The following is a 24066-nucleotide window of genomic DNA, read 5'->3' on the forward strand; positions in this document are numbered from 1 at the left end:
TCTCTCTCTCTCTCTCTCTGTTCCTTCTTCTCGTCGAAGAGTTTTCTTTCCGCAAAGAATCTTTTCCTTTTTCGATACGCACCTCGGAGTAAAACAGAGCGTAAAAGTCAGTTGCGCGATTAAAACGTCATCATTATCTAGGTACCTTGATATTAAACAAAAATACAAAAAAGGCATTTAAAACGAAATTGTATGGAGCAGGTGAAATGACCGCCGAGTTGGCCATTGGTGGCGTGACGTTTACTCGATGCGAACGTCGTCACGCTTTCTGGGACGTGCAACGTTTGCCGTCGCTCGTGCATCTTCACCAGGCGCCAACAACAATATCATCCGACGGCAGATGATAGCTGAGTTGTCAGTAAATATCCCCGCCAAAGCCAGCCGATCGAGGCTCAACAACAAGTCCTCCCTCGACCGTTAGCCGGTGGCCACTCCTCGCATGCATAATCAACTCCCTCAAACGCCGTTTATTTAACTCCGTTCCTTCTTCGTAATCATCCCGCAACCGCTCCACTCCTCTCTTTCCCTCTGCATCGCCTGTTCAATCCTTCCACCGATCAAGTAGCTAGCTGAAAATGGAGAATCAAGTGGCCGGCGGAGATCTGCGTCACCTCTTCGCCTGCTCCTTCCTTTTCTACTTCTCCATCTGCGTGGTGATACCGGCACTCACCGACGTGACCATCGACGCCCTCTGCCCCGGCCAGGAACAGTGCTCCCTCGCCATCTACCTCAGCGGCGTCCACCAAGCGGTAATAATCACACCAACCCTAGCTCTCCCTCGCCGCTTTTCTCGGACTCGATCGGCCCATGCTTTAATCCATTGATTCGAGACGCGAAACCTGGATCTGTTTCCGATGTGGCCTGCCGCGCGCCACGGTTTTTGCTTTATTTTTCTTCGTTAGTTTTGTCGGAAAGCAGGATAAGGAATCAATGCGATGATCGGTCTGTTTCCTTGGTGCCTTTATTTTTTTTGTGGATTTTTTGTAGTCGATTTGACCATTTTCCCGCACCAAGTTTTGTTTCAAAGTGCGAGAGGTAGAAACCAATGAAACGACGGAGGGGCTAGTGGAAGGAGCGATCCGACGTCATGGTGGAAGCGGAGTGCGTCGGGTGGAATCAGTGCTCGCTCGCCGTCTACCTCAGCGGTGTCAGCCTGGCTCGTCTTCCTGATCCTTTCTTCAACAAATAACTTCATGTGGTCTGATCGATCGAATCCTACCGTACGACAACTTGAGATTAGTTTCCTTTGATTCCCAACGAGATTAAACAAGCCAAGCCTCGATAAACGCGCATGTGCATGCCTTGTTAATTATTCCGAAGGGGGGACACGTAGTCGATCAATGATGTAAGCGCTCCCTTTGGGCATGTGCTTCGGAAGGTGTGTTCGCATCTCAGCTTCCGTACCACAGAGCTTGATGCTCTTTAACCCAGAAAGCTCCATGAATATGTTAACTGCTCATGCATCTCCTAGCCCAAACAACTACAGTTGGTTGCTGGTACAGATGCTCTTTAATAATATTATTATATATATTTAAAGATTAGGTATTGATTATTGAAGTGAGAGTAATTATTTTCTGGTACAGATGGCAGTAGATATTATCTCGTTACCTAGTGGGTGGGTGTATTATGCGAATTGGAAAACATGTGGAGATAAATGCATTTACTCAATTTTTTTCTGTAAATGTTTCAGCTAAAATCAAGAGAAAACCAAGCATTAATTTTCTTGATCTGGCTACTATAAAGTCGAGAAATTAGCTTTTCCGTTTCCGTTTCAGTTTCCGTTTCCTTTTCCTACTTTAGTTTTCTATTAATTTTTCATTTACCTGACTAGTTAACTTGCTTTTGTAACAAAAAAAAGGCTTATAATTTGCTTAGGCGATCAAAATTCATATAATTAATTAGTTAATTAAGCTAAACATGCTTTATTTGATTAATTTATTGCTCGCATGCAGGCAACTGGTTTGGGCGCCCTCTTCGTGACGCCTTTGGTGGGTAATTTGTCGGACAAGTACGGTCGAAAAGCCTTGCTCTCCCTTCCAATGACCACTGCAATTATACCATTAGGTTTGTTAGCCAATTCCATTAAGTTTTTTGTTTTTTAATTTTAACCTTAAATTTATTTTTAACTTCTGAGATCATTTCATATAGAGGAGATCCCCATACAAATTGTTACATGCATAATGAAATATATTGTTTATTTCCATGCTTACTATTTTGGATAAACTTCACTATTCAAATAAAATCTTGAGAGGTCAAAAATCACTTTCCCATAATTAATAAAGATATATAGTTCTAAACGCCAAATAACTATCAAGAAGACAAATGAATGAGGGCACTGATGAAACCAAATTGGCGGACCACTTGCATTAATTCCACTTCCCCATCAAGGAAGATACACTATCTCAACATCAACAGTTCCAATGGTAAAGATTGCGGACAAGTTATCAGAAAAGCAAGTTGCAATTTGATGCGTTGTTGAGTCCATTTAATTCAATGAGTGTCCAGTAACCAAATTAACTCTGAGAACATGAATAGGGTGAGGCGTCTTCATTTCACCCTTTCCTTATTGTGTTCTTTTCCTAAAGTCCTTAGTTCTTTGCGTGTTAGGGAGTGGTCGTCTAAGCACTCTGGCAAATTCCATTTGTTGCTGCCCTACATTCACTCCTATTTTAATATTCTTAAGTAAAACCACCTAAAGTTCCTATTTTATCTTTATATTTCATGCAATATAGAACATTAACTATATATTTATAACTCAAAACTAGTGATGATTTTCTTTGGAGTGTTAATATATATATATATATATATATATAATGTCAAGAGTGTAGTGTAGCTATCAAATTTTGTAATAAATTAAGATCTCATAAGAATAAGAATTTATGTTCTAGTTAGTAATTTTGAATAGGATAAAGTCATGTCAAATAATCTTGACTCAAGACCATTGAATGCTCTTCTATTTGTAAATCTTTTTAAGATCAAAACATCATGTAGACTCGGGGCATGCATGTTGTAAAATTTGACGAGAAATTATTGTCTAATAGTTTTAAGTTAAAACTAGTCGATAATCTTATATGGTAATTAGACTGCACAGTTAAAAAAGATGTTTTGGAGTGGTTAAATGTTTGTGTCTGAAATGAAACATTATTATTAAATACCATAAAGACTATTTGGTACACCTAACTTATCCTTTGAAAAAGACATCGAGATATTTCTTCATTATTTCACCACACCTTTGTTTAGTTTTTTTACTCTTACAAAAGATGAAGGATTTTTACTTGAAGAATTGATGGCTTGCAGTTATTTTATCTTGTGGTCGGTCGAAGGCGCACTTCTATGCCTACTACGTGGGGAAGATGTTGACCGGCATGTTCTGTGAAGGGAGCATGCAATGCCTCACCCTCGCTTACGTGGTAAGTAAGTAACTTGCATTTTAATTTCTTATATGTTCTTTTCCATTTAAAGTGTTTCAGTAGATTGAACTATTTCAGCGAACAACTACTCGAAGAAAAATTGTTAGATTTAATGTTTTATAATGTTGGAAAGAAGTTAGTTAATTTACCTATTTTTAATTTCTTTTTCAGCCATTCGTCTATCGGAATCAAGTTCTTTTTTATAATAAAATGTATTTTTGTCTCAGAAAAATGTCATGGATAATTGTTCAAATACTTTTACAAATAAATTCAAATTTGTCCTTTACAGGCGGACGCAGTTTGCGAGCGGAAGAGGGCGTCGGTGTTCTCCGTACTCTCCGGCATATCGCTCGCCGGTTTCGTCTCCGGTACCCTCGCCGCCCGTTTCCTCCCCACCTCTTACACGTTCCAGGTTGCTGCTTTGGTCGCAGCTTTTGCAGCGCTCTACATGAAGATCTTTTTGGCTGAAACCAACTGCGGAGCTTCTCTCGCCGACGAGGAGTCCACCCAGCCCCTCTGCTTCAACGACCACAAGCCGCCAAAGCTATCTGCTTTTAGGAATATTTCGGCGTTGAGTGACATGATTGCCCTCCTAAGGAGTAGGTTAGTCATGCAAATAAATTACATTTCAGTCGAATTTCAGTTTTTTATTTACAGTTAATACATTAGTGTAGGAAGTCTTATAGAATTTATTAAATTTCTATTAAAAATTGTTTGCCACTCTTAGATCTGTCCCACTCCAAGCCTACCGCCGGCGTCGCTTCCTGTCTCCCCAGAAAGCTCGTCGTCCCTTTCTCCACTCATCCTCTCTCTTCTCCCGTCTCACCACTTGCCTGTATGCCCACCCTAGCTACTGCACCAGCAATCCGCGAGCCCATGGCCACCCGTTCCACAAGGAGTCCCAACGCCGAGTAGCGGCGGAGCCCACCCATGCATCAACCTCATGAAGCCTCCATTTCAGTCCACTACCTCGGTTCTGTAGTTCTTCCAACTTCCTTTTCTTCTGTAAAAGTGGAATTCGCCATCCAACAGCCCCACACGAAAGTTGAAAGTTCTTCCAACTTCCAAGTCCACGCCAGAGGGCTTTAGAAAATCATCAACTTTTCATAACATTCCACATGGTGTGGGAGAGGAGTGAGAGTTATGATCAGAACAGAAAAAGTATATTCTACGCTGATATCTAAGTATTACTGAATTCAAAAATGAAGTGCGAATACAGCTAGCGTCACTATTTTAATGAGGAATAAATAAAAATTTAATAAATGCTGTATTAATTAGCAAAAATAAAAAACAAATATTAAATTATGCTAATTTGAGAAAAGCTCTAAATATTATGCTAGATATACCATTGATTTATCCACTGAATTAATTTTGTTGGATCGTGAAAATATGTGTTTTTTATAAGAAATTTTAGTTGATACTCCAATGTTCATTTGCACTACCTAAACTTTGATAGCGGTTTAATGTTAACTGGACACAGAATATTAGTAATGTTGCTGACAGGTTCGTTAGTGCTGATAAAAGGATCAAGCAACTTAACATGGTTCTTAGTCTATTACTGTTTTTTAAGGAAAATTCATATTTATTACCTACATAACTTTCTTTATGAATGTTAAAAAGAGTAGGTAAGGCGAAGAGAATAATACTTCACCCTTTAGTTCTGCATTATATTAAAGCATGCTTAAATACCTTAAGCTCTCTACCTAAATGCTTTAGTTTTTTTTATTAGATTGAGTTCTTTTACAACTAATATAATATCGAAGTCAGACTGGTTCCCAATTGCTAATGAGCATCCAAAGTAGTAGAAAGTTAATAGAGGAAAAAATTCCATCCAATTAAGGCTACATGCGAAATCTGATGGATATGAAGCTTGGCTTCCAATTGCTAATGAGCATTTTGTATTGGGTTGAGCTCCATTCTAGCTTTAACAATGTACATTCTATAACACAGCTTTGGATTAGCTTCATGCTGGGACTTACGAACTATTTGACAGACCATCGTGTTTGTTTGCTTATTTGTCTGTTACTTTTAGCGGTAGATTTTGTGCCCTTTTGTCTATCATCATTCATGAGGAAATTTGTCGCATAGATGTTCTTTGTCGAGCAGTGAAACACAACCTAATAATACTACTGTTGGCTAATGATAATAACTTCTCACTCGAACATAATAATTATTTCTCATGTTGAATCGCTTTGATCTAGTGATACTTCGATGATCCATTGTTGCAAATTCAATTCTTACCTTGAAGTATGACATTTTTTTTTCCATGCAGCAAGAACTTAACAAGAGCTGCTCTTGTTGCATTTTTCGCCAATCTTGCTGACAGTGGCTATCAAGTAGCACTATTGGTATTTTTATTTCTTCAGTCCCATTTTGTATTAATATTGATTTCCAAGTTTTTTTTCATTGCTATGTTGCTTCTACATCTTCCTCTACTATGTGAAATACGATTTCCATTTAAAGTGAACTTGTAAATGTTCGTTAGCTTTTGAATTCCAGTTTGATGCAAAATTCTTCTTATTTATTGTGTCGATACTTGATTCAGAGACCTACTAACTTCTCATAACCATTTCTTAGTCAGAATTTTTTCTTATCAGCAAGGATAAAGTCTAAACCTTAAAAGATCAACACATATTATGCTAAAACATAGCCAATTATTTATACAGTATTAGAAACTCAATGTTTTTATTTGATTATCTAAAAGCATAACAGTTATTACATCGCGCTTAAAATTAGCATTCAATACTATCAACTTTTTCGTCAACCGTTTGTGGTTGTGCACATTTGACTTTTTTTACTTGATATTCAACAGTACTATCTAAAAGCAAAGTTTCACTACAGCAAAGATCAGTTTGCTGATTTGATGTTGATGGTTGGTTCTTTAGGAGCCATTTCACAGGTTTGGCTAATGTATTTTGTAAAAATATTAGCACCTTTAAGAATGTATAAATTTCTTAAGAATAACATGTCTTCCAGTTATTATTAATGCCATTACTAGCACCTTCCATAGGTGAGGAGAGACTTTTGATTATCGGTCTGTTGGCAAGCTGCGGGCATGTAATTCTCATTTTCTATCTATCGAATTGGTCAACCTATTCTTGCCAATTTCTGATTTTTTTTTCTCTATTCTGCAGACATTTCTCTACGGCATCGCATGGGCATATTGGGTACTTATCTTTTTTCAACTCACTTCATCATCCTTCAAGTATAGACCAACCTATGTTGTGTTACTTAAATCTTCAAATTTTCTTTGACAATGTATTTCTGCTTCATCACACTCAATTTTTTTGCCAATTCAAATATCTAGTCTTCATCATGTCTCGAGTTCATATATACATGAAGTGTTATTTTATCTACCAAACAGGCGGGGCGACTAATACACACAACTTGTTAACTTTCGGTTTGTTACATTTTGTAGATGAAGCTTACTAAGCTTGTTTTGCAGGTCCCCTATTTGTCTGCTGCGTTTACGATACTGAGTGTATTCCTTCACCCAAGTGTAATTGTTTTCCTTCTTGTTTTCCCCCGCCCCCACTGGATCGTCGTATTATAACTGTTGACGTTGAATTCTCAATTGTTAACGCAGCTTAGGAGCATTGTATCAAAGAAAGTTGGTCCAACTGAGCAGGTAACGAGTTTTGTGAAATTTACATCACTCTTTAAAGCTCTGCTGATTCTTTGTGGTTTATCTATTATGCATGCTACAACTTCAGGGGATGGCTCAAGGGTGCATCACCGGCGTAGCTTCATTCGCAAGCATTTTAGCACCGTTCATCTTCACCCCTCTCACCGGTAATAACTACATTCAGTATTAGTCTCTCTCTCTCTCTCTTCCTTGATAAGAAATCTTATCACTGACTGGAAAATTCAATTCTTCTCCCGCACAGCTCTGTTTCTATCAGACAATGTGCCATTTTCTCTCAAAGGTTTCAGTATCATCTCGGCCGGGTTCATAACGGTAAGCAATTCGATTAGCGATAACTTGTAGGAATCCTATGCCACTCACTCGCCATTTCGTCCGCAGCTGGTAGCTTTCTTCCTGAGCATCGGATTGAGCAAGAAGACGAGTACAACATAGCCATACCAGAAATCACTCCTTCAGTTCAAGATATCGTTTCCTCGAAGTTACCAGAAGAGGTTCACTTCGTTTTGTCTATATATAACTTATCGAAGGTCGAGAAGGAAAATATTCGATACCTTCCCTGTTTCTACAATTATTTACCTATTATTTATTATATCAAACTTTTACTTAAATAGCTCAAGGTGGGAATTGAATATCCACTGTGGAGGTGTTTGATTTTAAAGAGGATCTAACACATAGGTGGTTGGGCCCACCGCCATGGGGACCACAAGTTTTGCAACCGTAACACGAGTTGGCAACACAACATTTAGAATGAATCCGTTTATTGTGGACATCCATTCCTCTCCTATAAGTTAAGGCATTTTCCTATTTCTTCTGAAATAAAACAAAAAATTTCTTTTATTTTATAGATAGATGGGATTGAAGAAAGAAAGGAAGGAAAGATGGATATCATCGATAGGGACAGTAGCAAAAGAGAAGAGATCGAGGTTATACATCCTTCGGAGATGCGTAATAATGCTTCTTTGTTGGCACAAGTATGGCAAGTATTGATTTCATTGAAGTTCCTTCCATACACAATCCATCCCCTCGATCCAACTCAAGATGTACATGTTGATAATATAATAATATATATATCTATTCTATTGTGCATAATTAGGGGTTGATTTAATGGCAAAGAACAATCTTTATATATGATTATGGGAATTAGGATTTAATCACGCACACATCCATCAGAAGAGTCCAGGCGGATGCTTTTGGCATGCAGCAGCAGGCCACAAGCGAGCGAGCAAGCGAGCGATCAGGCAACGGAGAAATGCAGGTAGGCGCAAGCAATTAGTGAGGAGGAGGCGAAGAAGAGTCGTTGGCAACAGCAGTTGCCTCCATCAATACCTTGCAGCTTTCCAATTAATGGCGCCAACGTCCAGTGCGTGACGAGATGGGGCACATGGCGCTAGCTAGTACTACTGTCTGCTTCAGCACATCGGCATAAATCGCCACAGTGGCGCGATGCCATCGCACGCTGCCTCGCGCATGGTCGCCTTGGCACATCGCCACAATGTTTGCTGCTGCTGCTGCTGCTGCCATCGCCAATCGCCCATCCATCGCATTTAAGTACGTACGAATTGGATAGATGCGACCTGCCTCCTGCCATGCATGTCGCAGAATTTATTTCGTCAGACCAAGATTCCTTCATTTACTCCCTCCAGGCTCCATCATTACCTGCCCTACAATTTCAAAAATAATACATATTAATTCCACAGAAAGCCATTAGGAAGGAAGGAAGTAATTTGTAAGTTTGGGAAATCAGACGGTGGTTCAGTAAAATTTAAAGGGAAAAAACAAACGAACAAAAACCAAACGAGCGATGTGCTCATTCATTATTATTGCACATTGAATGCGTGTATATTTATGAGCAAGTAACTTTGGCACCTTCCTGTCTCGACCCTAGAAAGGGCGTAGCAGCTCCTCCCTCGCTCACATGATATGCCTCCCACCGAGCAGTAATTAATGGCTGCAGGCTGCAGCAGTACGAACCTCAAAAGTTGGTATCCTCCATCAATTTAACTCTCTAGCTCCTTGCCTTCCAACTGCTTCTCTCTTCAATGCCACAAAATCCATCCAAAATAATTAATATCCAGTTTCAATTATTTTGTCCAAATAAAATAATTAATAATCCTAACTCGATCGATCGATCGCTTCTCAGTCAGATCATGTCGATCGATCGAGTTGAATCCTCTTGTATTTGAGCCAATACGGTAATTTCAGTCCCACCATTACGAATTCTAGTTCAGTTACGATCATAACTCACAAATCGATTCTTAATATTAATGTGAATGCAAGGATCCACGAGGAAGAGAATATGTAGGTGATGCTACCATTAATGCTGCATCTTGTTTTACTCCTCCGGTAGCTGGCCGTTTTAAATGCATCTGGCCACCTTCTTCCCTACTTAAATCCACATACATTCCCCTTCTTCTCCATATTCCTCCTCTTCCTCTTCTTCTTCTTCCTCTTTTTCGAACCACTTGCAGAGTTTTTACATTATGAAATAATTACTATGATGTTGGCTCGGTTCACTCATATTGCTTAGATTGCATGGTAGCTAGCTAGCTAGCTCCATGTATGTTAGTATTGTGATTGAGCCGTGCCAATATCTTAGTAACTTTTCATTCCCACTGAACTCCTCTCCTTGAGTGATATTTATCTTACTGATTTTAGGTGAGTAATGTGAATTTTATTTAACAGTGTGTGATCTTACACACAGGTTATTGTTTATATCTGATTCCGTTTATGACTGTTTTATATATTTTATTTTTAAATTGTGTTCTCACTTTGAATGAACAGCTGATAGCTTATTCTCACTTTGATAATTTGCACTGCATTTTTCATTCATAATATGTTTCATCTTTTATTTTTTAAAAATTTTATTATTAAAAAAATCCTATTCGAATTTTTATAAGTGGTATTATTTTTTTTTAGCAATTATGAAGGAACGTTTAAGCATTGGAATCTTTATTTATAGTTGTCCCTTCATTTTAATGCTACTTGTTAATGGCTTTTTTGTCCATCTACCATTACTCCTCCCTCAAATGTACCTACTCCATTTTTAATTCCCAACTCCCAACTCAATTTTATTCCTTCTTCTTTAACCATCATTCAATGAATCTAATTAAAATATACTTTTGAAAAGACATTTTTATTAACCATGAAACATTCTTAGCATTGGAAATTGTTGAGAAGCTATATAAATTGATCATATGGGAGGACACAATTTGCATTGAGGATACAATCATAGGTTAACAACCCCTTTTATTTATAAACTCTATATTTAAGTCAATAACAGCATCAAGATTAAGCAATGCATCTATAACTTCACCTACGCATATGACTAGAGAAGCAATAATACATAGTTTCATCACTAATCGTATAGATGTTCACAAACACACAATAAAGTTGGTGATACAACCTCACCTCATCTAATGTGCATGGTCACAGCAAGTCGAGCTTTTCTCATTTCCTTCCACAGAGAACTCCTCAAAACTTCGCCACTGTTTACTAAGGGGAAGTGATTTTAAGAAAGAGAACACACATGCTATACAGATTCTTTCATTACTTCGAATGAAGTAGTACAGAAGGTGACTCATACTGTCGCACATAAAAGAAAAATGTGTAAAATTTCATCTGCCAATCATGAAGTTGAGGTTTGATTATTTTTTCAGTATCCACAAAAAGAAGTTTGAGACATCACCCAATAATTCCCTATGCTTCAACAAACTACTACTTGGTTCACAAGATTAAAAGTGATTAAGCAAACACATTGAGTTTTGATATAAAACATCCCGAATGGAACTCTGCTTGAAATCTTATAAAATTCTTCTATCTTTAAATGAATAACCTGCCAACAAACAATCCAATTTAGATGAGAATATTAACACGGCAAAAAAGAAAATAGCGACAAATAATAAGACGAAAGGCATGTAAGATTGCAGAGAGGTAACAGACATTGTAGACGAAACAAGTATGAAAAAATAAAACGCAGCAGTAGATTAAGTAGTGATGACCAATTGTTTAATTGGAAAACAAGTATACAAGACGAATTCATGAAAGATAAAACTAACTGTTCAATCAAATTGAAATGCATAGAAGACGCGTGTAACTATAGGCCTCTGAAGGATTTACAGTGCAATACAAAGACCCTTGAGAAATCGGAACTAAGGTGTAACCTAGTTTTTATAAGAGTTTATAACCATTGATTCTTGATATGAACATTAGATAAACTATTGAGCTAGTAAATGGAGATCCTATTTACTTGTTGATGTCTTTACATTATATCTTCCCAATATTTTCCTAAAATTAATTTATATAATAAATCACATGACTGTTGCTATTGTGGTTCACAAATCTTCTGTTCATCTTAGCTTGGGAATATTGATAGTGTTCCATCCAGAATAAGATTATAAGAAACAACCTAACATTAAAGACTATAAGATACAACCCACATTAAAGACTACAAGAAACTACTCAACATTAAACTTCTAAATGACATATGGCTACGATCAAACTCATACAAGTGGGAAATGGCTAAGCCTTATCTAGAATTAGATGAACTTACACATATGGTCCATGTTGAAGTGAAGCATGATTAATGCGCTATGAACTTTGATGGAATGATGCATCGCTATCTAAAATTATTTCTAGTACATGTGGGGATTTTCATACTCTGGCCTAGTTTCACTTAAATATCTTTCAAGTAGACTCTAATTCTGCATTATAAAGGAAGTGAACTATTTTGAGTACTGACATTATTCTACCTAACAAGAGATCTTCATGCTACTGTGGACAAAGCAATACCATCAAACCATGTAAAATTTGTCATTTGCTCGAGCTTGCTTTTTCTTCTTTGCATAATTTATCTTCCTTGTTTGTTGCTTCTTCCTTTGCAAATGCAAAAGGAGGTGTTTGACACCTAGCATATTCCATCTCAAATATTCTAGACAATCCCAATAAGCTTGTTATTGGAACAAGTTCACTGAGAAATCCATCTTGGGATAAGATAATGGTAAGGAAATTAGTATTCTGTATATATAATGATCAAACGCTGCAAGTTTAAAATTGGTATTTCTGATGTCAAATAATCCTATTCGTTTCAACAAATTTCTCATGCAAGTGTCCTTCATCAATTCTTCTCAAGTTTATCATAAGGAAGCACGTCAAATTATTCTGAACCAACTGAATTGGACTGCGCCAATTGACCAGCACATCAAATTCATGATTTTCTCAATGCTTCCTGGATCCCATAATATAACCTTCAAAATAATTCTTCCAAAGTCGTATTGATTGCAGAAAAAGTTGTATATAGATAGAAATTGCTCTTATTGAAAGCTTAAAGTATTATAGATTGGTTAAGATATAAAAAGATCAAGCATTCTCACTTGCCCTCAACTAGTTCTTTCTGACAAAACTACTCCCATGCACCCACATGTTGACATTTTCCGAACTTCGATTCAAGTTCCAATAGAAAGATCTTAATGCAAGCAAACAAACAAAAATCAAACTTTTAGAATGCTAATTGCAAAATATTATAGCGACGACGCTGAACGCGGCGTCAGTAGTACCTGAGCGGAGGAGCGAGGGACTATTTAGAGGAGGAAGAAGGGGAGCTGTTTTCCTTCTTTGGAGCTTTATCGTCTTTGACGGTGAGGCAGTAGGCGATGACGGCGGACGGGTAGACGACGAAGGTCATCCAAGCCGACAGCCTCGACAGCAGAGGCTCCGCTCCCGTCCACGGCGCCGCCATTGCTCTCGTCTCGCTCCTTGCCCCCGCTTCCAATCGTTTCGAACCCACGACTAGCCCTCGCATCGCATATAACACTTTGAATTTTCGATGGGCCGAAAACGCTTCAAATGGGCCAGATCGGCCCGTTCAATTTCATAGTCCAGTCTAAAAATGACTCATGCTCGGTTCGACTAGACCATCTCATGTTGGCTCGGTCCGACACCACGCACTGCTCGATCGATCGAAAGCTAACTTGAAGATACCTTCAATTGTTTAGATTCATTTACACTTTAATCTTCATATAAATTGTGTTCCTGTGTGGAGCCAAGAAAAGCTCAAACTCCTCTTTTTTATTAACAAATTTGAAGTATTAAAAAAAAAGTGATAAGGTCCTGAACAATATGTATCATTGCATTTCATCTTTCAGCAAAATAAAATCATCTTGTAAATTAAGCAGCAAAGGTTATGGCACAAGGATTCAAGCATTGCTAAAGGCTGCAACAATGAAGTAATGAACACAAAGAACCAAACTTGGCGACCTACTTTAGCATAAACTTCTCTTTTCCCTTGCAGTCTTTGTCTTATCCCTAAGCTGCACTATTCTTGGATGGAAAGAATGAGAGAATGAATGCTATAGACAAATGTTTAGAGTTGTCGTTTCCTTTCCTTCTTGCTGAAGAAGCCTGGTGGCAATCTGCAATTTACCAAGAAACCTCGAAACTATTATGGCTAATCGAGAGATCTCACATCATTACTAGATGTCCTGAAAGATGATTTCAGAATGACAAGTTTGCGAGTTTACCTGCAACTTTGAGGCACACTCCATGTGAAGTGCCTAGAAGATTTTTGATCCGATGGCAAAGACATGAACTTCCTCCAGTCATCAAGCATGGCTCTCAGATCATCGATCTTCTTCTTCAAGCCGATACAACAGTTTGCATGCATCGTGCAGACCTTGTTGAAATCTCTACTCGGCTCACAGATACCTCCAAAGCGTTCGGTGCTCAGGAACCTTATTTGCACACCTATATCTCTGACATGCTGCTCGTACTTGATGATGTTAAGCACATTTTGCTCATGGACGTTGGGAAATTTGGCACGCGAGGCGTGCCAGTATTTGAAAAATTCTATGGTTCTGTTGTTTGATCTTGCATAGTTGAACCCGTTGTTCGGCCAGTTCTTCATGTTGGTTGGATCGCCCAAAAAGTTGTCGCAAGATATCTGAAAATCTCCATCTGGATAAAAGAAGGGTAAGGGATTTCGGAACCACATTACATCGACATCCTGCAGTAAAGAAAACATTTCTTCAGACAAGTTTGTTTCAATGTCGAGTCATATTACACACAGGTTAAAACAATCAAAGGTAATAGCCTTCATCTAAGTTTCATAAAAATCCTCGACTATATGGACACCACAAATTGGAGGGGAAAATTCATCTATTGCCAAAAACAAGGCCATAACTAGGAAAAGTTCATCAGTTATGATTAAAATTGTTGGATGACTTCGAAGAGAAAAGGGCGGGTAAAATTTTAGGCCCAACTTATTTGGCAAAGAGGAGAGTACCAAGGTAGTTAGGTAATCAGGAAAGTTGTGATCGGTCGGAAACTTGTCTACACACCCTCTCAATCTTTGTCCTCTCTTCTGCGTCAGCAGAGTTAGCAAACAAGGAAGAGGAAAGCCCTTTTCCTTTCTCCACTCCACTCCTCTCTTTTCCTCTCATGGCCTCTCCTCCTGTGTAAACTGGACCTTAACTTGCATCTTATTCTGGATATTTGGCCAACAAAAGAAATTGTCTAATTTAAAGGCTTGTTATAGCTACTTCCCTGACTTGTTTTTTTTCATACCGAGATCCTAATTTTCTTACCATCACAGTTTATTCTCTGGCTAAAGAAAAGAATCATGCATTCCACAGTCATCAAGTTCAAGCAAAATCTTAGTTCTACGATCTTTTTGGAATGACAAATCATGCAAAAGGAGGAACTACAATATCTTCCAATCCGTCATATAAATTCATTATTTCTAGTAAGCATTTGGAATAAACCATTCATAGTTTTTTTTAAAAAAAAACAAGGTTCTATGATACCAATACCACCACAAATAAATAGTTTTCAACATTAAATTCCATATCAACGGAAAAAAAAATTAAAGTGAAATTGAAAATGAAATCTGTAATTGTTGAGATAAAGTATTACTTTTTCCAAGGGTCTGAAAATTATACGAACTATCATAGGTTTTTGATGGAAAACTCAACCTTTTATTCTGTCTAAAGCACATAAAGCAGTTCAAGAAGGAACATGACTGATGTGCTACATGATTCAGGATCCAAATAAAAGTGTGAGGTTCATGTTCATGATTCCATTGCCTCTATAATGTTGTACCAAATTGGACCAAGTCCAAATATTTATAGGCAGTATGCTAAACATATGAACTCACGTGACAATTGGAGAAATTTGGATGCCAACATGAAAAAGAAAAATGGAACTAAGGCTTGATCAAAGAATTTTAATTGGTCAACGATCATCCATGCTTTACCTACTCAAGTAGGCCGACAACCAGTAGAAGATTTGTTTTTTTGTCTTTTTAATTGTGAAATGTAAAGAAAACAAGAAATTTTCGCTATGTTGTTGGCCACAAAATTGCTGCTCATGGCTCTAATAATGGAGATTGGAGGTTTGGAGAAGTCGAACTCACCGAAAAGACGAAGTTGTAACCTTTCTCTAGCACCAGGCGCAGGAAATCCAATCTCGCCCACATCATGTCCAGGTACTCCGGCGTGTTGAACACCTTCTCGCCGGAGAAGTCCACCCCCTGGACCTTGAAGTCGAAGCAGTGGCGGTGCACGGCGAGGCACCGCTCGTACGCCTTGTCGTCCACTGCGACGATCACCAGGTGGTCCAGCAGCGCGCTCGTCCCGTCCCCGATGCGGAAGCTCTCCAGGAACACCTCCAGCACAGACCCCGGCGTCGACCAGAACGCGTTCAACGAGGTCATTATGACCGTGTTGTCGGCGGTCGCCGCCGCCTTCAGAACCCTCTCCAACCTCATCTCCTGCGTTTCCTGTAATAAAAAAAAATGGCATTTCCATTAAATCCCATTAAAAAAACGCATCTTCTAGCAAGCAAAACGAGGCAGCAACTCACTGGCTCCGGATCGGAAGCAACGACGGTGGGCTCGGCCAAAGAAGTCTGAGAAGAGTCGAAGGCACCCGATTGCTGCTCGCCGACCCGAAGCTGGGAAACGGGGAAGGGCGCGGAAGGAGACGTAGCGCGGAAGAGCAAGGTGAACGAGAGAACGACAACCCCAACAAATAGCAGCGGGGAAACCCACCGACGCATGAGGGAGTCCGCCGCCTTGACTCCGAAGGAGGCGGAGGACTTCATCGCCAGCGATTGCAGAGCCTGCCGCTCCAGCACCAAAAACTAGCTCCTTTCTTCCTAGAAACAAGCCAGCAGCTGTAGAAGGATGGCCGGAGAGAGAGAGAGAGAGAGAGAGAGAGAGGGAGGGAGGGAGCGTCTCCCTACCAGAAATGGGAGGAAACGCCATGGCCGGCGTTCACATTAATAGCAGAACAGGTTCAATCATGGCGTCGAAGCAGTGACTCACGCCGGTCTAAGGATGACGGTTTGACTCGGCCGGTTCAGTTTACGCTTGCATCGGCTCGAGTCAACTCGAGTTGGTTGGTAGATCACCAACCGGCCGGCATCGCCCCGGTCCACAATTTAAAATTAGCCACACATTAGAAAGTTGTCCGGTCTCAATTATAATGCCGATCTCATCTCAAACGACATATTAATTAATTATTAATCTTGAGATTATTGAGCGAACCATGAAAGTAACAATAGTAAATAACCAAAATATATAAAATTCAAATAAAATTATAATATATATATATATATATATTAAAGGAATAAAAATGCTAATTTTATTGAAATATAAAAAAAGTTTTATGTTGAGTTTAACAATCAATTCGTCGAAGGAAACATGATTAAGGAATTGCGTAGAGAGACTAAAGAATAGTCAATTTCGACAGCTACCTAACTTATTAAATTTTTAAAAATAAAATAACAAGTCAATTTCGACAACTATTCTAACATTTTATCTCAATAATTAAAGCTGACAATGACAGATAATCGACATGAATAAAATATAATTAATAATAATTAATTAATTACATGTGCTAATTTTCTAATTAAATTTTAAATGCTCAGCCTCAAACCAGACGTGAACCCAAGGAATTCAATTATTGGGAGAGTTGAAATGGATTTTATTATATTATTTATTTGCATGTTTTTAATAAAAGAAAGTGTTCAGTAAATGGATATTCAATAACAAGAAAACAAATTTAACAAACGAGAAGACTTGTAGATCTCACATGGTCATTGTGCATGAAATATATTAATTTTTATTGTTCTAAGATAAACCTAGCTTATTAACTAATCCATTAGCTAATCAAGAATCGCCTGGTGTAACAATGGTCCAAATACTTAAAAACAAAGTATTTCATGAAATGAGACGTCTCACTCTAAACAGCTACACAATAACACGAATTATATATATTATTCAAGATGATAAACATATTTTTCTAATTTTATTTTTTTGAAAATTTGGCCAAAAAGAGAATAAAAGCTAAAGTTCGACAGTGATTGAGAGTTGGAGAAGTGTTATGATCAAGTAAGTTGAATGTGATATGGACTAGTTAGGAAAATTTGCATGGCCAGTTATTTATCCAATTAAAAAATATAGATATAGATTGTAAGTATCATAATTTGGTGATCTTCGTTGTCATCTTTTTTAAACAATATTTGAGTATTTAATTTCATGTGAACAATCCTGAAAATGATTGGATAAAGCAGCAAAAGAAGTAGCTCAAATTATAAGAAGAACATAAAACAATCCAATTTAGATTTCTGTTGACATAACAAATATTTGATGGTTTTTCATGATACATTTTTGCTAACATAACAAATCTTTGATGATTTTTCATGATCATCAACTTTACATAAGCAATATTTGAATATTCAAAAACAATGATAACTGCAAATTTAACGACATCATCTATTTAGAGTTCTTCCTCTCTTTTCCGTGGAATGAGTCTTTTCCTTCAAAGAAATCTGCAGTAGGAACACCAACTCCAGCAAGAAAATCTGGAAGGAATGCGACCGGTTCTTCGAATGTAGTCTGCTTGTTGGGCAGTTTTTGCAGCTTCTTGATTTCTTTTGGCTTCTGCTGCAGCTCGCTTGTCTTCGGCTTTGTGTCTCACAGCCGCGAGCTGGTTCATCAATCTCTCATAGGCAGATGCCCTCAATCTCTCTACCTCAACCTGGTAAGATGGAAATCGTCAAAAATGATCACCATGGTTTGTGGTTAGTCCTGTTGAATCGACTACAATTTAGAATTGAAGCTGTCAACGCATTCAAAAGATAGGCTTTGTGAACAATTCAATGGCTCAATATAATTGCTTTACAAGGAGAAAGCATACCTCAACTTTCCTAGTTTCAGCTTCTATGGTTGCTTTTTGATGATTTTCCCATGCCACAATTTTGATCTCTTCACTTTTAAACCTGAGAAACAATTTTCCTTAGAGATCATGAAAGCAACTTCATGTAAATTCAAAAATCTACCACCAATTTCCCTTGGCAATCAAAGAAGAGAGCCTCACAAGCAACATGATTACTTATGTGGACTTCAATACCTAGCAAGATACTTGGCCTTTTCTGCTTCCTCCCATGCCGCTGCACGAGCTCCAGTGGCACTTCCGACCAGGTGGTCCTCCTTTGACACCGTCTTAGTTGAAGTAGATGCATCAGTTTCTTCCTCTTCCTTGCTGGCCCATGCAGCTATGTTCGTCTTGCCCAATTGCTGGCCTAGCATGAGTATCTCCTTCCTGGTGGTTCTTCGTTGCTCCTTCTCCGGCACCTCCCCAATGCTCTGTTCCTCATTGCTAGCAGCTGGGCATGTCTGAGTTGAACATGTAGCTGTTTTCTGCAGTGTTGATGGATGGGACAAAGGTGGGTCACTCGACAGTGAAGCTGTTCTAACAGGCGTTCCTGTTCGAGAAGGCTCTTGGCTTGCCACAGGAGTCATTTCTGTACCCATATCCCTCATAGACACAGCCCTGATAGTGGCTGCTGGTGTCATAAATGTCGTAGCACTCTGAGTAGATGTCGATAAATCATGCCAACTTTGATTAGCTGCAGAGAGTTACGATACATTCATAAAGCCAGGATGAATTGGGAATGTGTAAAAGCAAAACAACAATAAGAACAAATCATGTCAATTCTAAGTTGTAACTGTTTAGAGTATGGTTCAATGATCTTGTTCCTTTCAGTTTTAGCAATACATCACTAGTAATCTTTTGTCATATTCACTATAATTTTTTGTCTCTATCTCTAACCTATCATTTTGTCTAATAATCATACAAGACCAAATGTTCTGAAAAGAAGCAACCATCATAGAACTTACACTGGTAATTTTCTATCTTCCTAGTGGAGAAGAACGGTTTCATAGTTATTCAGTTAACAGTAGCAGATGGCGATGTTCATGAACTCTGTTTAGGAGTCCTAGTCTTAGGGAACTGAATTTTCCACTTAAAATTTCTATTTCACTAGATAAATCTGAAATCTTTTCAAGAAGCATCCATAAAGATAAGAAGCAGGAAGCTAGAAAGAAAATCTACAGCTACAAAGAGCAGCAGATAAAAAGAACAAAATGATTCTGAATAGACAGGCTTTAAATCCTCAAGATCCAAGAAGCTTAACAGAAGAGAAGCAAAGAAGCTATGGATGTTGGAATTACCATCTGAATTGTCGAAAACAACCGCAGGCATGTCTGCTGAATCCGTCTCTTTCTTCGCATGGCTCACGTTCACGTCCACTCTCTTGGTCTCGGCTTCTTCCACCGCGTCCAAAACGACCTTCGCAGAGGTCTGACGAGTTATGTATCCCGCTAAGCCTCCTTTCCTGGCCTGCCCTCCGCCGCCGCCGCTCTTGTTTCCGCCTCGGTTCGACGTCGGGCTCGCAATCCACTTCTGCGCATCGTCCCACTTCGACGGCGCTGGCTTCGAGAACGGGGGCACCAACCCCGCCGTGGCCGTCGACCGGTTCGTCGGGAGTGACTGCGTCCTCTCCGCCTTCTGGAACTCGAATCCGGCGGACGCACTGTCTGATTCGGGAGCATCGTCCTCTGGTACCCTAATCCTCCCTGCGGCGATCGGAAGATCTCTCGATCTGTTCGGAATGGAGCACTCCACGTCCTTGCAACTATCCGCCTCGCTGGCCCCTGCAAGACTCCGCCGCATATCACTTCAATCAAAGCGCAAAACCGCAAATTTTTCTCAGAAAGGGGAGATCTTACTTCCGCTCTCGACCTCCGACAGTTCCGATCTCAACGCAGCCTTCGATTCCATCTCCTCCTCTTCATTTCTCCTCCTCTCCACTCTGAGCAACACCTTCCGGAGCTTCTTCGGGGAGAACCCGCCGCCCTAAACCACAAAACAGCAACATTAAACCCTATAATCCACACCTCGAGGAAGGTCAAAAATAGCGATAAAAGGGAGAACCTTACCTGCGGAGCCAACGGCTTATGAATGCGTTCGTACTCCATGGCCAAGGCCTCGGATTGCAACTGCGATCAGAAATGGGAAGAGCAAGAAAAGCAGAAGGATTCGTGGAGAATGAGAAGCTGCTCCATCACAAACCACCGAACCGGGAGCTGCAAATTAGCGGCACGGATGCAGGTGCAGAGCTTGAGACTTCGCTAAGAATTCTCTCATCATCATCATCATCATCATCATCATCATCCTCTTCTTCTTCTTCCTCCTTGTACAAGGCTCATGGTCCCCGGACATCTCGATAAGCAAAAGCTTGCGGCAAATAAATGCAAATTCCTTTGCAAATTAACCCAGCTTTTTAAATTTATTTCAATTCTGATAAATTTACGCCCCCAAAAAAGAGAAACAAACAAACGAAAAATGTAATTTTTATAGGACAAAATTCAAACGGCGCCCTGATTAAGAGAACATTAATACTCCTTTAATAAAATAATAATAATAATAAATTAAATAGACACACAATAATTTATTTCAAAAATATCTCTGGATCAAGTGCTATTGTAGCAATTATTGATAATTATTATAATATGTAAAAATTATATAGTAACTTTTACAATGTGTTTAACATCTACGTCGTGGAAAAGCTATCAAATATGTGTTACAACGTATAGAAATTATTAGTAGTTGTTATAAGGTATTTAGAGTGAATATAAGGTTTGGAGTTTAGGGTTGTAATAGTTATATAATAGCTTCGTGATTTTAATGAAATTTAAATAATTTCGATCAAGTTGATAAATAATGTTTTAATATATAATTATTTAGATTTTTTAAAATTTAAATTTATTCTAAATATGTTGTAACAGCTACACGATATAAATCTTCAATCTTAAACTTAACTCAACCATATTATAGTAGCTACTAAGTATATTCTATATGTTATGATAGTTACTCAGTAGCTTCTATACATTATAAATCTTAAACTTTAAATTCTAAATTTAAACTCATCTTAAACACATTGTAGCAGCTACTAGATAACTTTTTTATGTTATAACAATTATTTGGCAGCTTTTACAAATTGTAACAGCTATTAAATAGCTTCTATATAAATCTTAAATTATAAAATTTAAACTTATCCTAAATATGTTGTATCAATTACTTAATAACTTCCATATATTGTACTAGTTACTAAGTAGCTTTTACATGTTATAGTATTTATCGGTAACTGCTACAACAACAATGGATCAAGGAGTATTTTTGAAATAAAATAATTAAAGGGGTGTCCGTTTGATTTTAATTGAAAATGAAATATCTAAATGATAATGTTTTAAATGATGAACTTACATTTAATTTTTGTCTTTTGTTTACAATATTTTAAACTCTAGGGAGATAAATAAAAAAATGAAATAGAAGATGACGACAAAATGAAATTTTCTGAAATATTAATGCATACACAAGACATTAACTCATCATATTTTTTATTTAATGCATATTCATTGGCCATCTATTTCGCAGGCCCCACCAACGTGGCCGAATTAATGGTCGCAGAACGAACTGAGTTGGATATTCCATCTTTTAATAATCATGTAGGTGGGAAATCTTTTAAATAGTTAACACTAACCAATTTAACTAATTATCACTGTTTAGTCGACTAAAAGAGTCATTATTTATTATTATTATTATCATCATCATTATTTGGCTCTTTTAGGTGCATGTTCTTAACAGGCAACAAGACAAGGATTCAATTTATGTCCTTTTGGTTGGCATGTGTGATGTGATTAGTACAGGTCTGCATAAGTTGGCAACTTTGAAGAAAGAATCAATCCGTAGTATTGATATCGGAAACAAAGTATCGAGTCGTGCCGATTCGGTAAAGGTAAGATTCTCGTATAGTCGTATGCATAATTCTCACATGGATGGTGTTTGAAGTAAGTTTGAGAGCATCCATCGAGCGAAAACGCTATTCATCCCACCCCTAGTGTCGTTAAGTAGTTTGTATTCTAAGTTATCTACTTAGCTATTTGGGCTCTTTAATTTGGGCTGAAGAGATAGCAATTTGGGCTGTTATTGGGCCGGCCCGTTTAGCACCAGGCCTTTCTACAGAGTTCAAATAGGCTGAGCTCAGAACCCTAAACCCCTCCGATTCTCCTTTGTCTCCGTCTCTTGCCATGGCCTTCCTCTCCGCCTCACGCCGCCACTTCTCGCTCTTCTGCCACCTCCGTCGCGGCCTCTCCACCGCTGAGAATGCATCCGGTCCCGCTGGAATCTCCGCCGCCGCCGCCAAGTATCGCCTCCAGAAGGAATTTGATCCCGACCGTGCTCTCTCCATTCTGTCCGCCGTCGACGCCAAAGCCTCCCCGGTAGCCACCTCTCGCTACGCCTTGGAGCTCACCGTACGCCGCCTCGCACGCACCCGCCGCTTCTCTGACGTCGAAGCCCTCATCGAATCCCGCAAGTCCGAGGCTACCTCCCTCACGGAGCCTTACGTCGTTTCTTTAATTATCTCCTACGGCTCCGCCGGCATGCTCGACCACGCCATCCGCACCTTTGACCAAGTACCGACACTCACTTCTGCTCCCCATTCCGTTCTGTCCTTCAACGCTCTCCTCACGGCCTGCAGTCGGGCAAAGAAGCCCTTTCGAGTGCCAAGTCTTTTCGCCAAGCTTTCAGAGGAGCACTCCATCACTCCCGATTGCTTCTCCTATGGCATCCTCATTAAATCTCTCTGCGTCAGCGGCAAGGTCACCAAGGCCTTGGAAACGTTGCGAGAGATGGTGGAGGTGAAGCAACTCGAGCCGACACTCATCATCTACACCACACTCATCGATTCTCTGTACAAGGCAGGGAAGCAGGAGGAAGCCGAGGAGTTGTGGAAGAAGATGGTCGAGAAGGGTTGTGTGCCTGATCAGGCTGCTTACAATGTGAGAGTTATGCATAGGGCGCTAAACGGGAAGCCAGAGGAAGTCCTCGAGCTGATCAAGGAGATGGAGGCTGCCGGCCTCGGCCCCGATCGCATCACCTATACTTATCTCATTACTTGCCACCTCAACGCCGGCCAACACGAAGATGCAATGCAGGTATACAAGGGACTGAGAAAGAAAGGTCCAAAGCCGAATGCGAAGATGTTTAAGATTTTGCTGACACATTTGTGCGAGATTGAGGATTTCGACACTGGGTTTGCAGTGTTCAAAGATAGCTTGAGGTTTAATAAAGTCCCGGACTTTCAGACAGTGAAACTCTTGGTGAGTGGTCTGGTTAAGGAAGACAAAGTGCAGGCAGCAAAGGAAGTAATCGATAAGGTGAAGAAGCATTTCCCTGAAAACTTAGTTCAGAGATGGAAGAAGGTGGAAGAGGAGCTTGGATTGAATGAAGAAGCAGCAGATGCTGCTTAATGCGATCGATCCTTTGTCAAATGGTGATGTTGGTTCTTGGCTTCCATAGAGATGTCCATTGAAGTATTCTGTGCCAGGATAGACATGGAATTGAGCATGGAAACTGCCTTCCTTCAAGTCTTCCATTTTCATCAGACTGCATCTGATACTGATGTATTATCAATTCATAGCTCAATAAGCATAAGGCAGTTCAGTCGAATATTGTTCTTTCACTTGCTATATTTGATATGTTCCTGCAACTTTGGATTGATTGGCTTATCAATGGATAGTTTGTAAACCACTTGTTTTTCCGTGTACTCAATTGTTGATGTACATGTTCTTAGATTGTAGGGGTTTCATTTCACCTGCTGAGTTAATGG

At 39.2% G+C, this 24066-nt stretch overlaps 4 protein-coding genes across 4 annotated transcripts; 2 read left to right on the forward strand and 2 right to left on the reverse strand.

Moving 5' to 3' along the window:
- The first annotated feature begins 467 nt into the window (after window positions 1–467).
- Window positions 468–7751, forward strand: LOC141824139 (uncharacterized). Its single transcript, XM_074711380.1, has 13 exons — window positions 468–749; window positions 1953–2064; window positions 3298–3410; window positions 3700–4013; window positions 5683–5758; window positions 6223–6309; window positions 6387–6467; window positions 6545–6577; window positions 6856–6909; window positions 6997–7038; window positions 7124–7202; window positions 7298–7368; window positions 7435–7751. Exons 1-13 carry the CDS (start codon window positions 576–578, stop codon window positions 7486–7488), a joined length of 1290 nt encoding a protein of 429 aa, XP_074567481.1. The 5' UTR covers window positions 468–575; the 3' UTR covers window positions 7489–7751.
- A 5400-nt stretch (window positions 7752–13151) lies between these two features.
- Window positions 13152–16280, reverse strand: LOC141824108 (uncharacterized protein At4g15970-like). Its single transcript, XM_074711342.1, has 4 exons — window positions 15910–16280; window positions 15461–15826; window positions 13572–14053; window positions 13152–13463 (listed from the first exon to the last, which is right to left on the reverse strand). Exons 1-4 carry the CDS (start codon window positions 16147–16149, stop codon window positions 13415–13417), a joined length of 1137 nt encoding a protein of 378 aa, XP_074567443.1. The 5' UTR covers window positions 16150–16280; the 3' UTR covers window positions 13152–13414.
- A 1404-nt stretch (window positions 16281–17684) lies between these two features.
- LOC141824613 (uncharacterized) lies at window positions 17685–20474 on the reverse strand. Its single transcript, XM_074711929.1, has 6 exons — window positions 20333–20474; window positions 20123–20249; window positions 19565–20047; window positions 18462–18960; window positions 18249–18330; window positions 17685–18089 (listed from the first exon to the last, which is right to left on the reverse strand). Exons 1-6 carry the CDS (start codon window positions 20369–20371, stop codon window positions 17871–17873), a joined length of 1449 nt encoding a protein of 482 aa, XP_074568030.1. The 5' UTR covers window positions 20372–20474; the 3' UTR covers window positions 17685–17870.
- Window positions 20475–22475: 2001 nt separating this feature from the next.
- On the forward strand, window positions 22476–24026 carry LOC141825532 (pentatricopeptide repeat-containing protein At2g18520, mitochondrial-like). Its single transcript, XM_074712909.1, has one exon. It carries the CDS (start codon window positions 22484–22486, stop codon window positions 23705–23707), a length of 1224 nt encoding a protein of 407 aa, XP_074569010.1. The 5' UTR covers window positions 22476–22483; the 3' UTR covers window positions 23708–24026.
- The last annotated feature ends 40 nt before the right edge of the window (window positions 24027–24066 follow it).

The sequence above is a fragment of the Curcuma longa genome, chromosome 3 (assembly GCF_044706935.1).
Source record: "Curcuma longa cultivar G26 ecotype Majalengka, Jawa Barat chromosome 3, ITB_CL_G26_1.1, whole genome shotgun sequence".
Classification (NCBI taxonomy): Eukaryota; Viridiplantae; Streptophyta; class Magnoliopsida; order Zingiberales; family Zingiberaceae; genus Curcuma; species Curcuma longa.

Bases quoted from the DNA above. Each gene is read 5' to 3' on its own strand.
- LOC141824139 (XM_074711380.1), top strand. From the start codon at position 576: ATGGAGAATCAAGTGGCCGGCGGAGATCTGCGTCACCTCTTCGCCTGC. The intron at 3,411-3,699 runs GTAAGTAAGTAA...TGTCCTTTACAG, and splicing joins GCCTCACCCTCGCTTACGTG to GCGGACGCAGTTTGCGAGCG. The intron at 6,310-6,386 runs GTTTGGCTAATG...CATGTCTTCCAG, and splicing joins CTTTAGGAGCCATTTCACAG to TTATTATTAATGCCATTACT.
- LOC141824108 (XM_074711342.1), bottom strand. From the start codon at position 16,149: ATGAAGTCCTCCGCCTCCTTCGGAGTCAAGGCGGCGGACTCCCTCATG. The intron at 15,827-15,909 runs GTGAGTTGCTGC...TTTTTATTACAG, and splicing joins TTGCTTCCGATCCGGAGCCA to GAAACGCAGGAGATGAGGTT. The intron at 13,464-13,571 runs GTAAACTCGCAA...GGTAAATTGCAG, and splicing joins AGTGTGCCTCAAAGTTGCAG to ATTGCCACCAGGCTTCTTCA.
- LOC141824613 (XM_074711929.1), bottom strand. From the start codon at position 20,371: ATGGAGTACGAACGCATTCATAAGCCGTTGGCTCCGCAG. The intron at 20,250-20,332 runs GTAAGGTTCTCC...TTTGTGGTTTAG, and splicing joins ATAAGCCGTTGGCTCCGCAG to GGCGGCGGGTTCTCCCCGAA. The intron at 18,090-18,248 runs GTATGCTTTCTC...CCATCTTACCAG, and splicing joins CTGAAACTAGGAAAGTTGAG to GTTGAGGTAGAGAGATTGAG.
- LOC141825532 (XM_074712909.1), top strand. From the start codon at position 22,484: ATGGCCTTCCTCTCCGCCTCACGCCGCCACTTCTCGCTCTTCTGCCAC.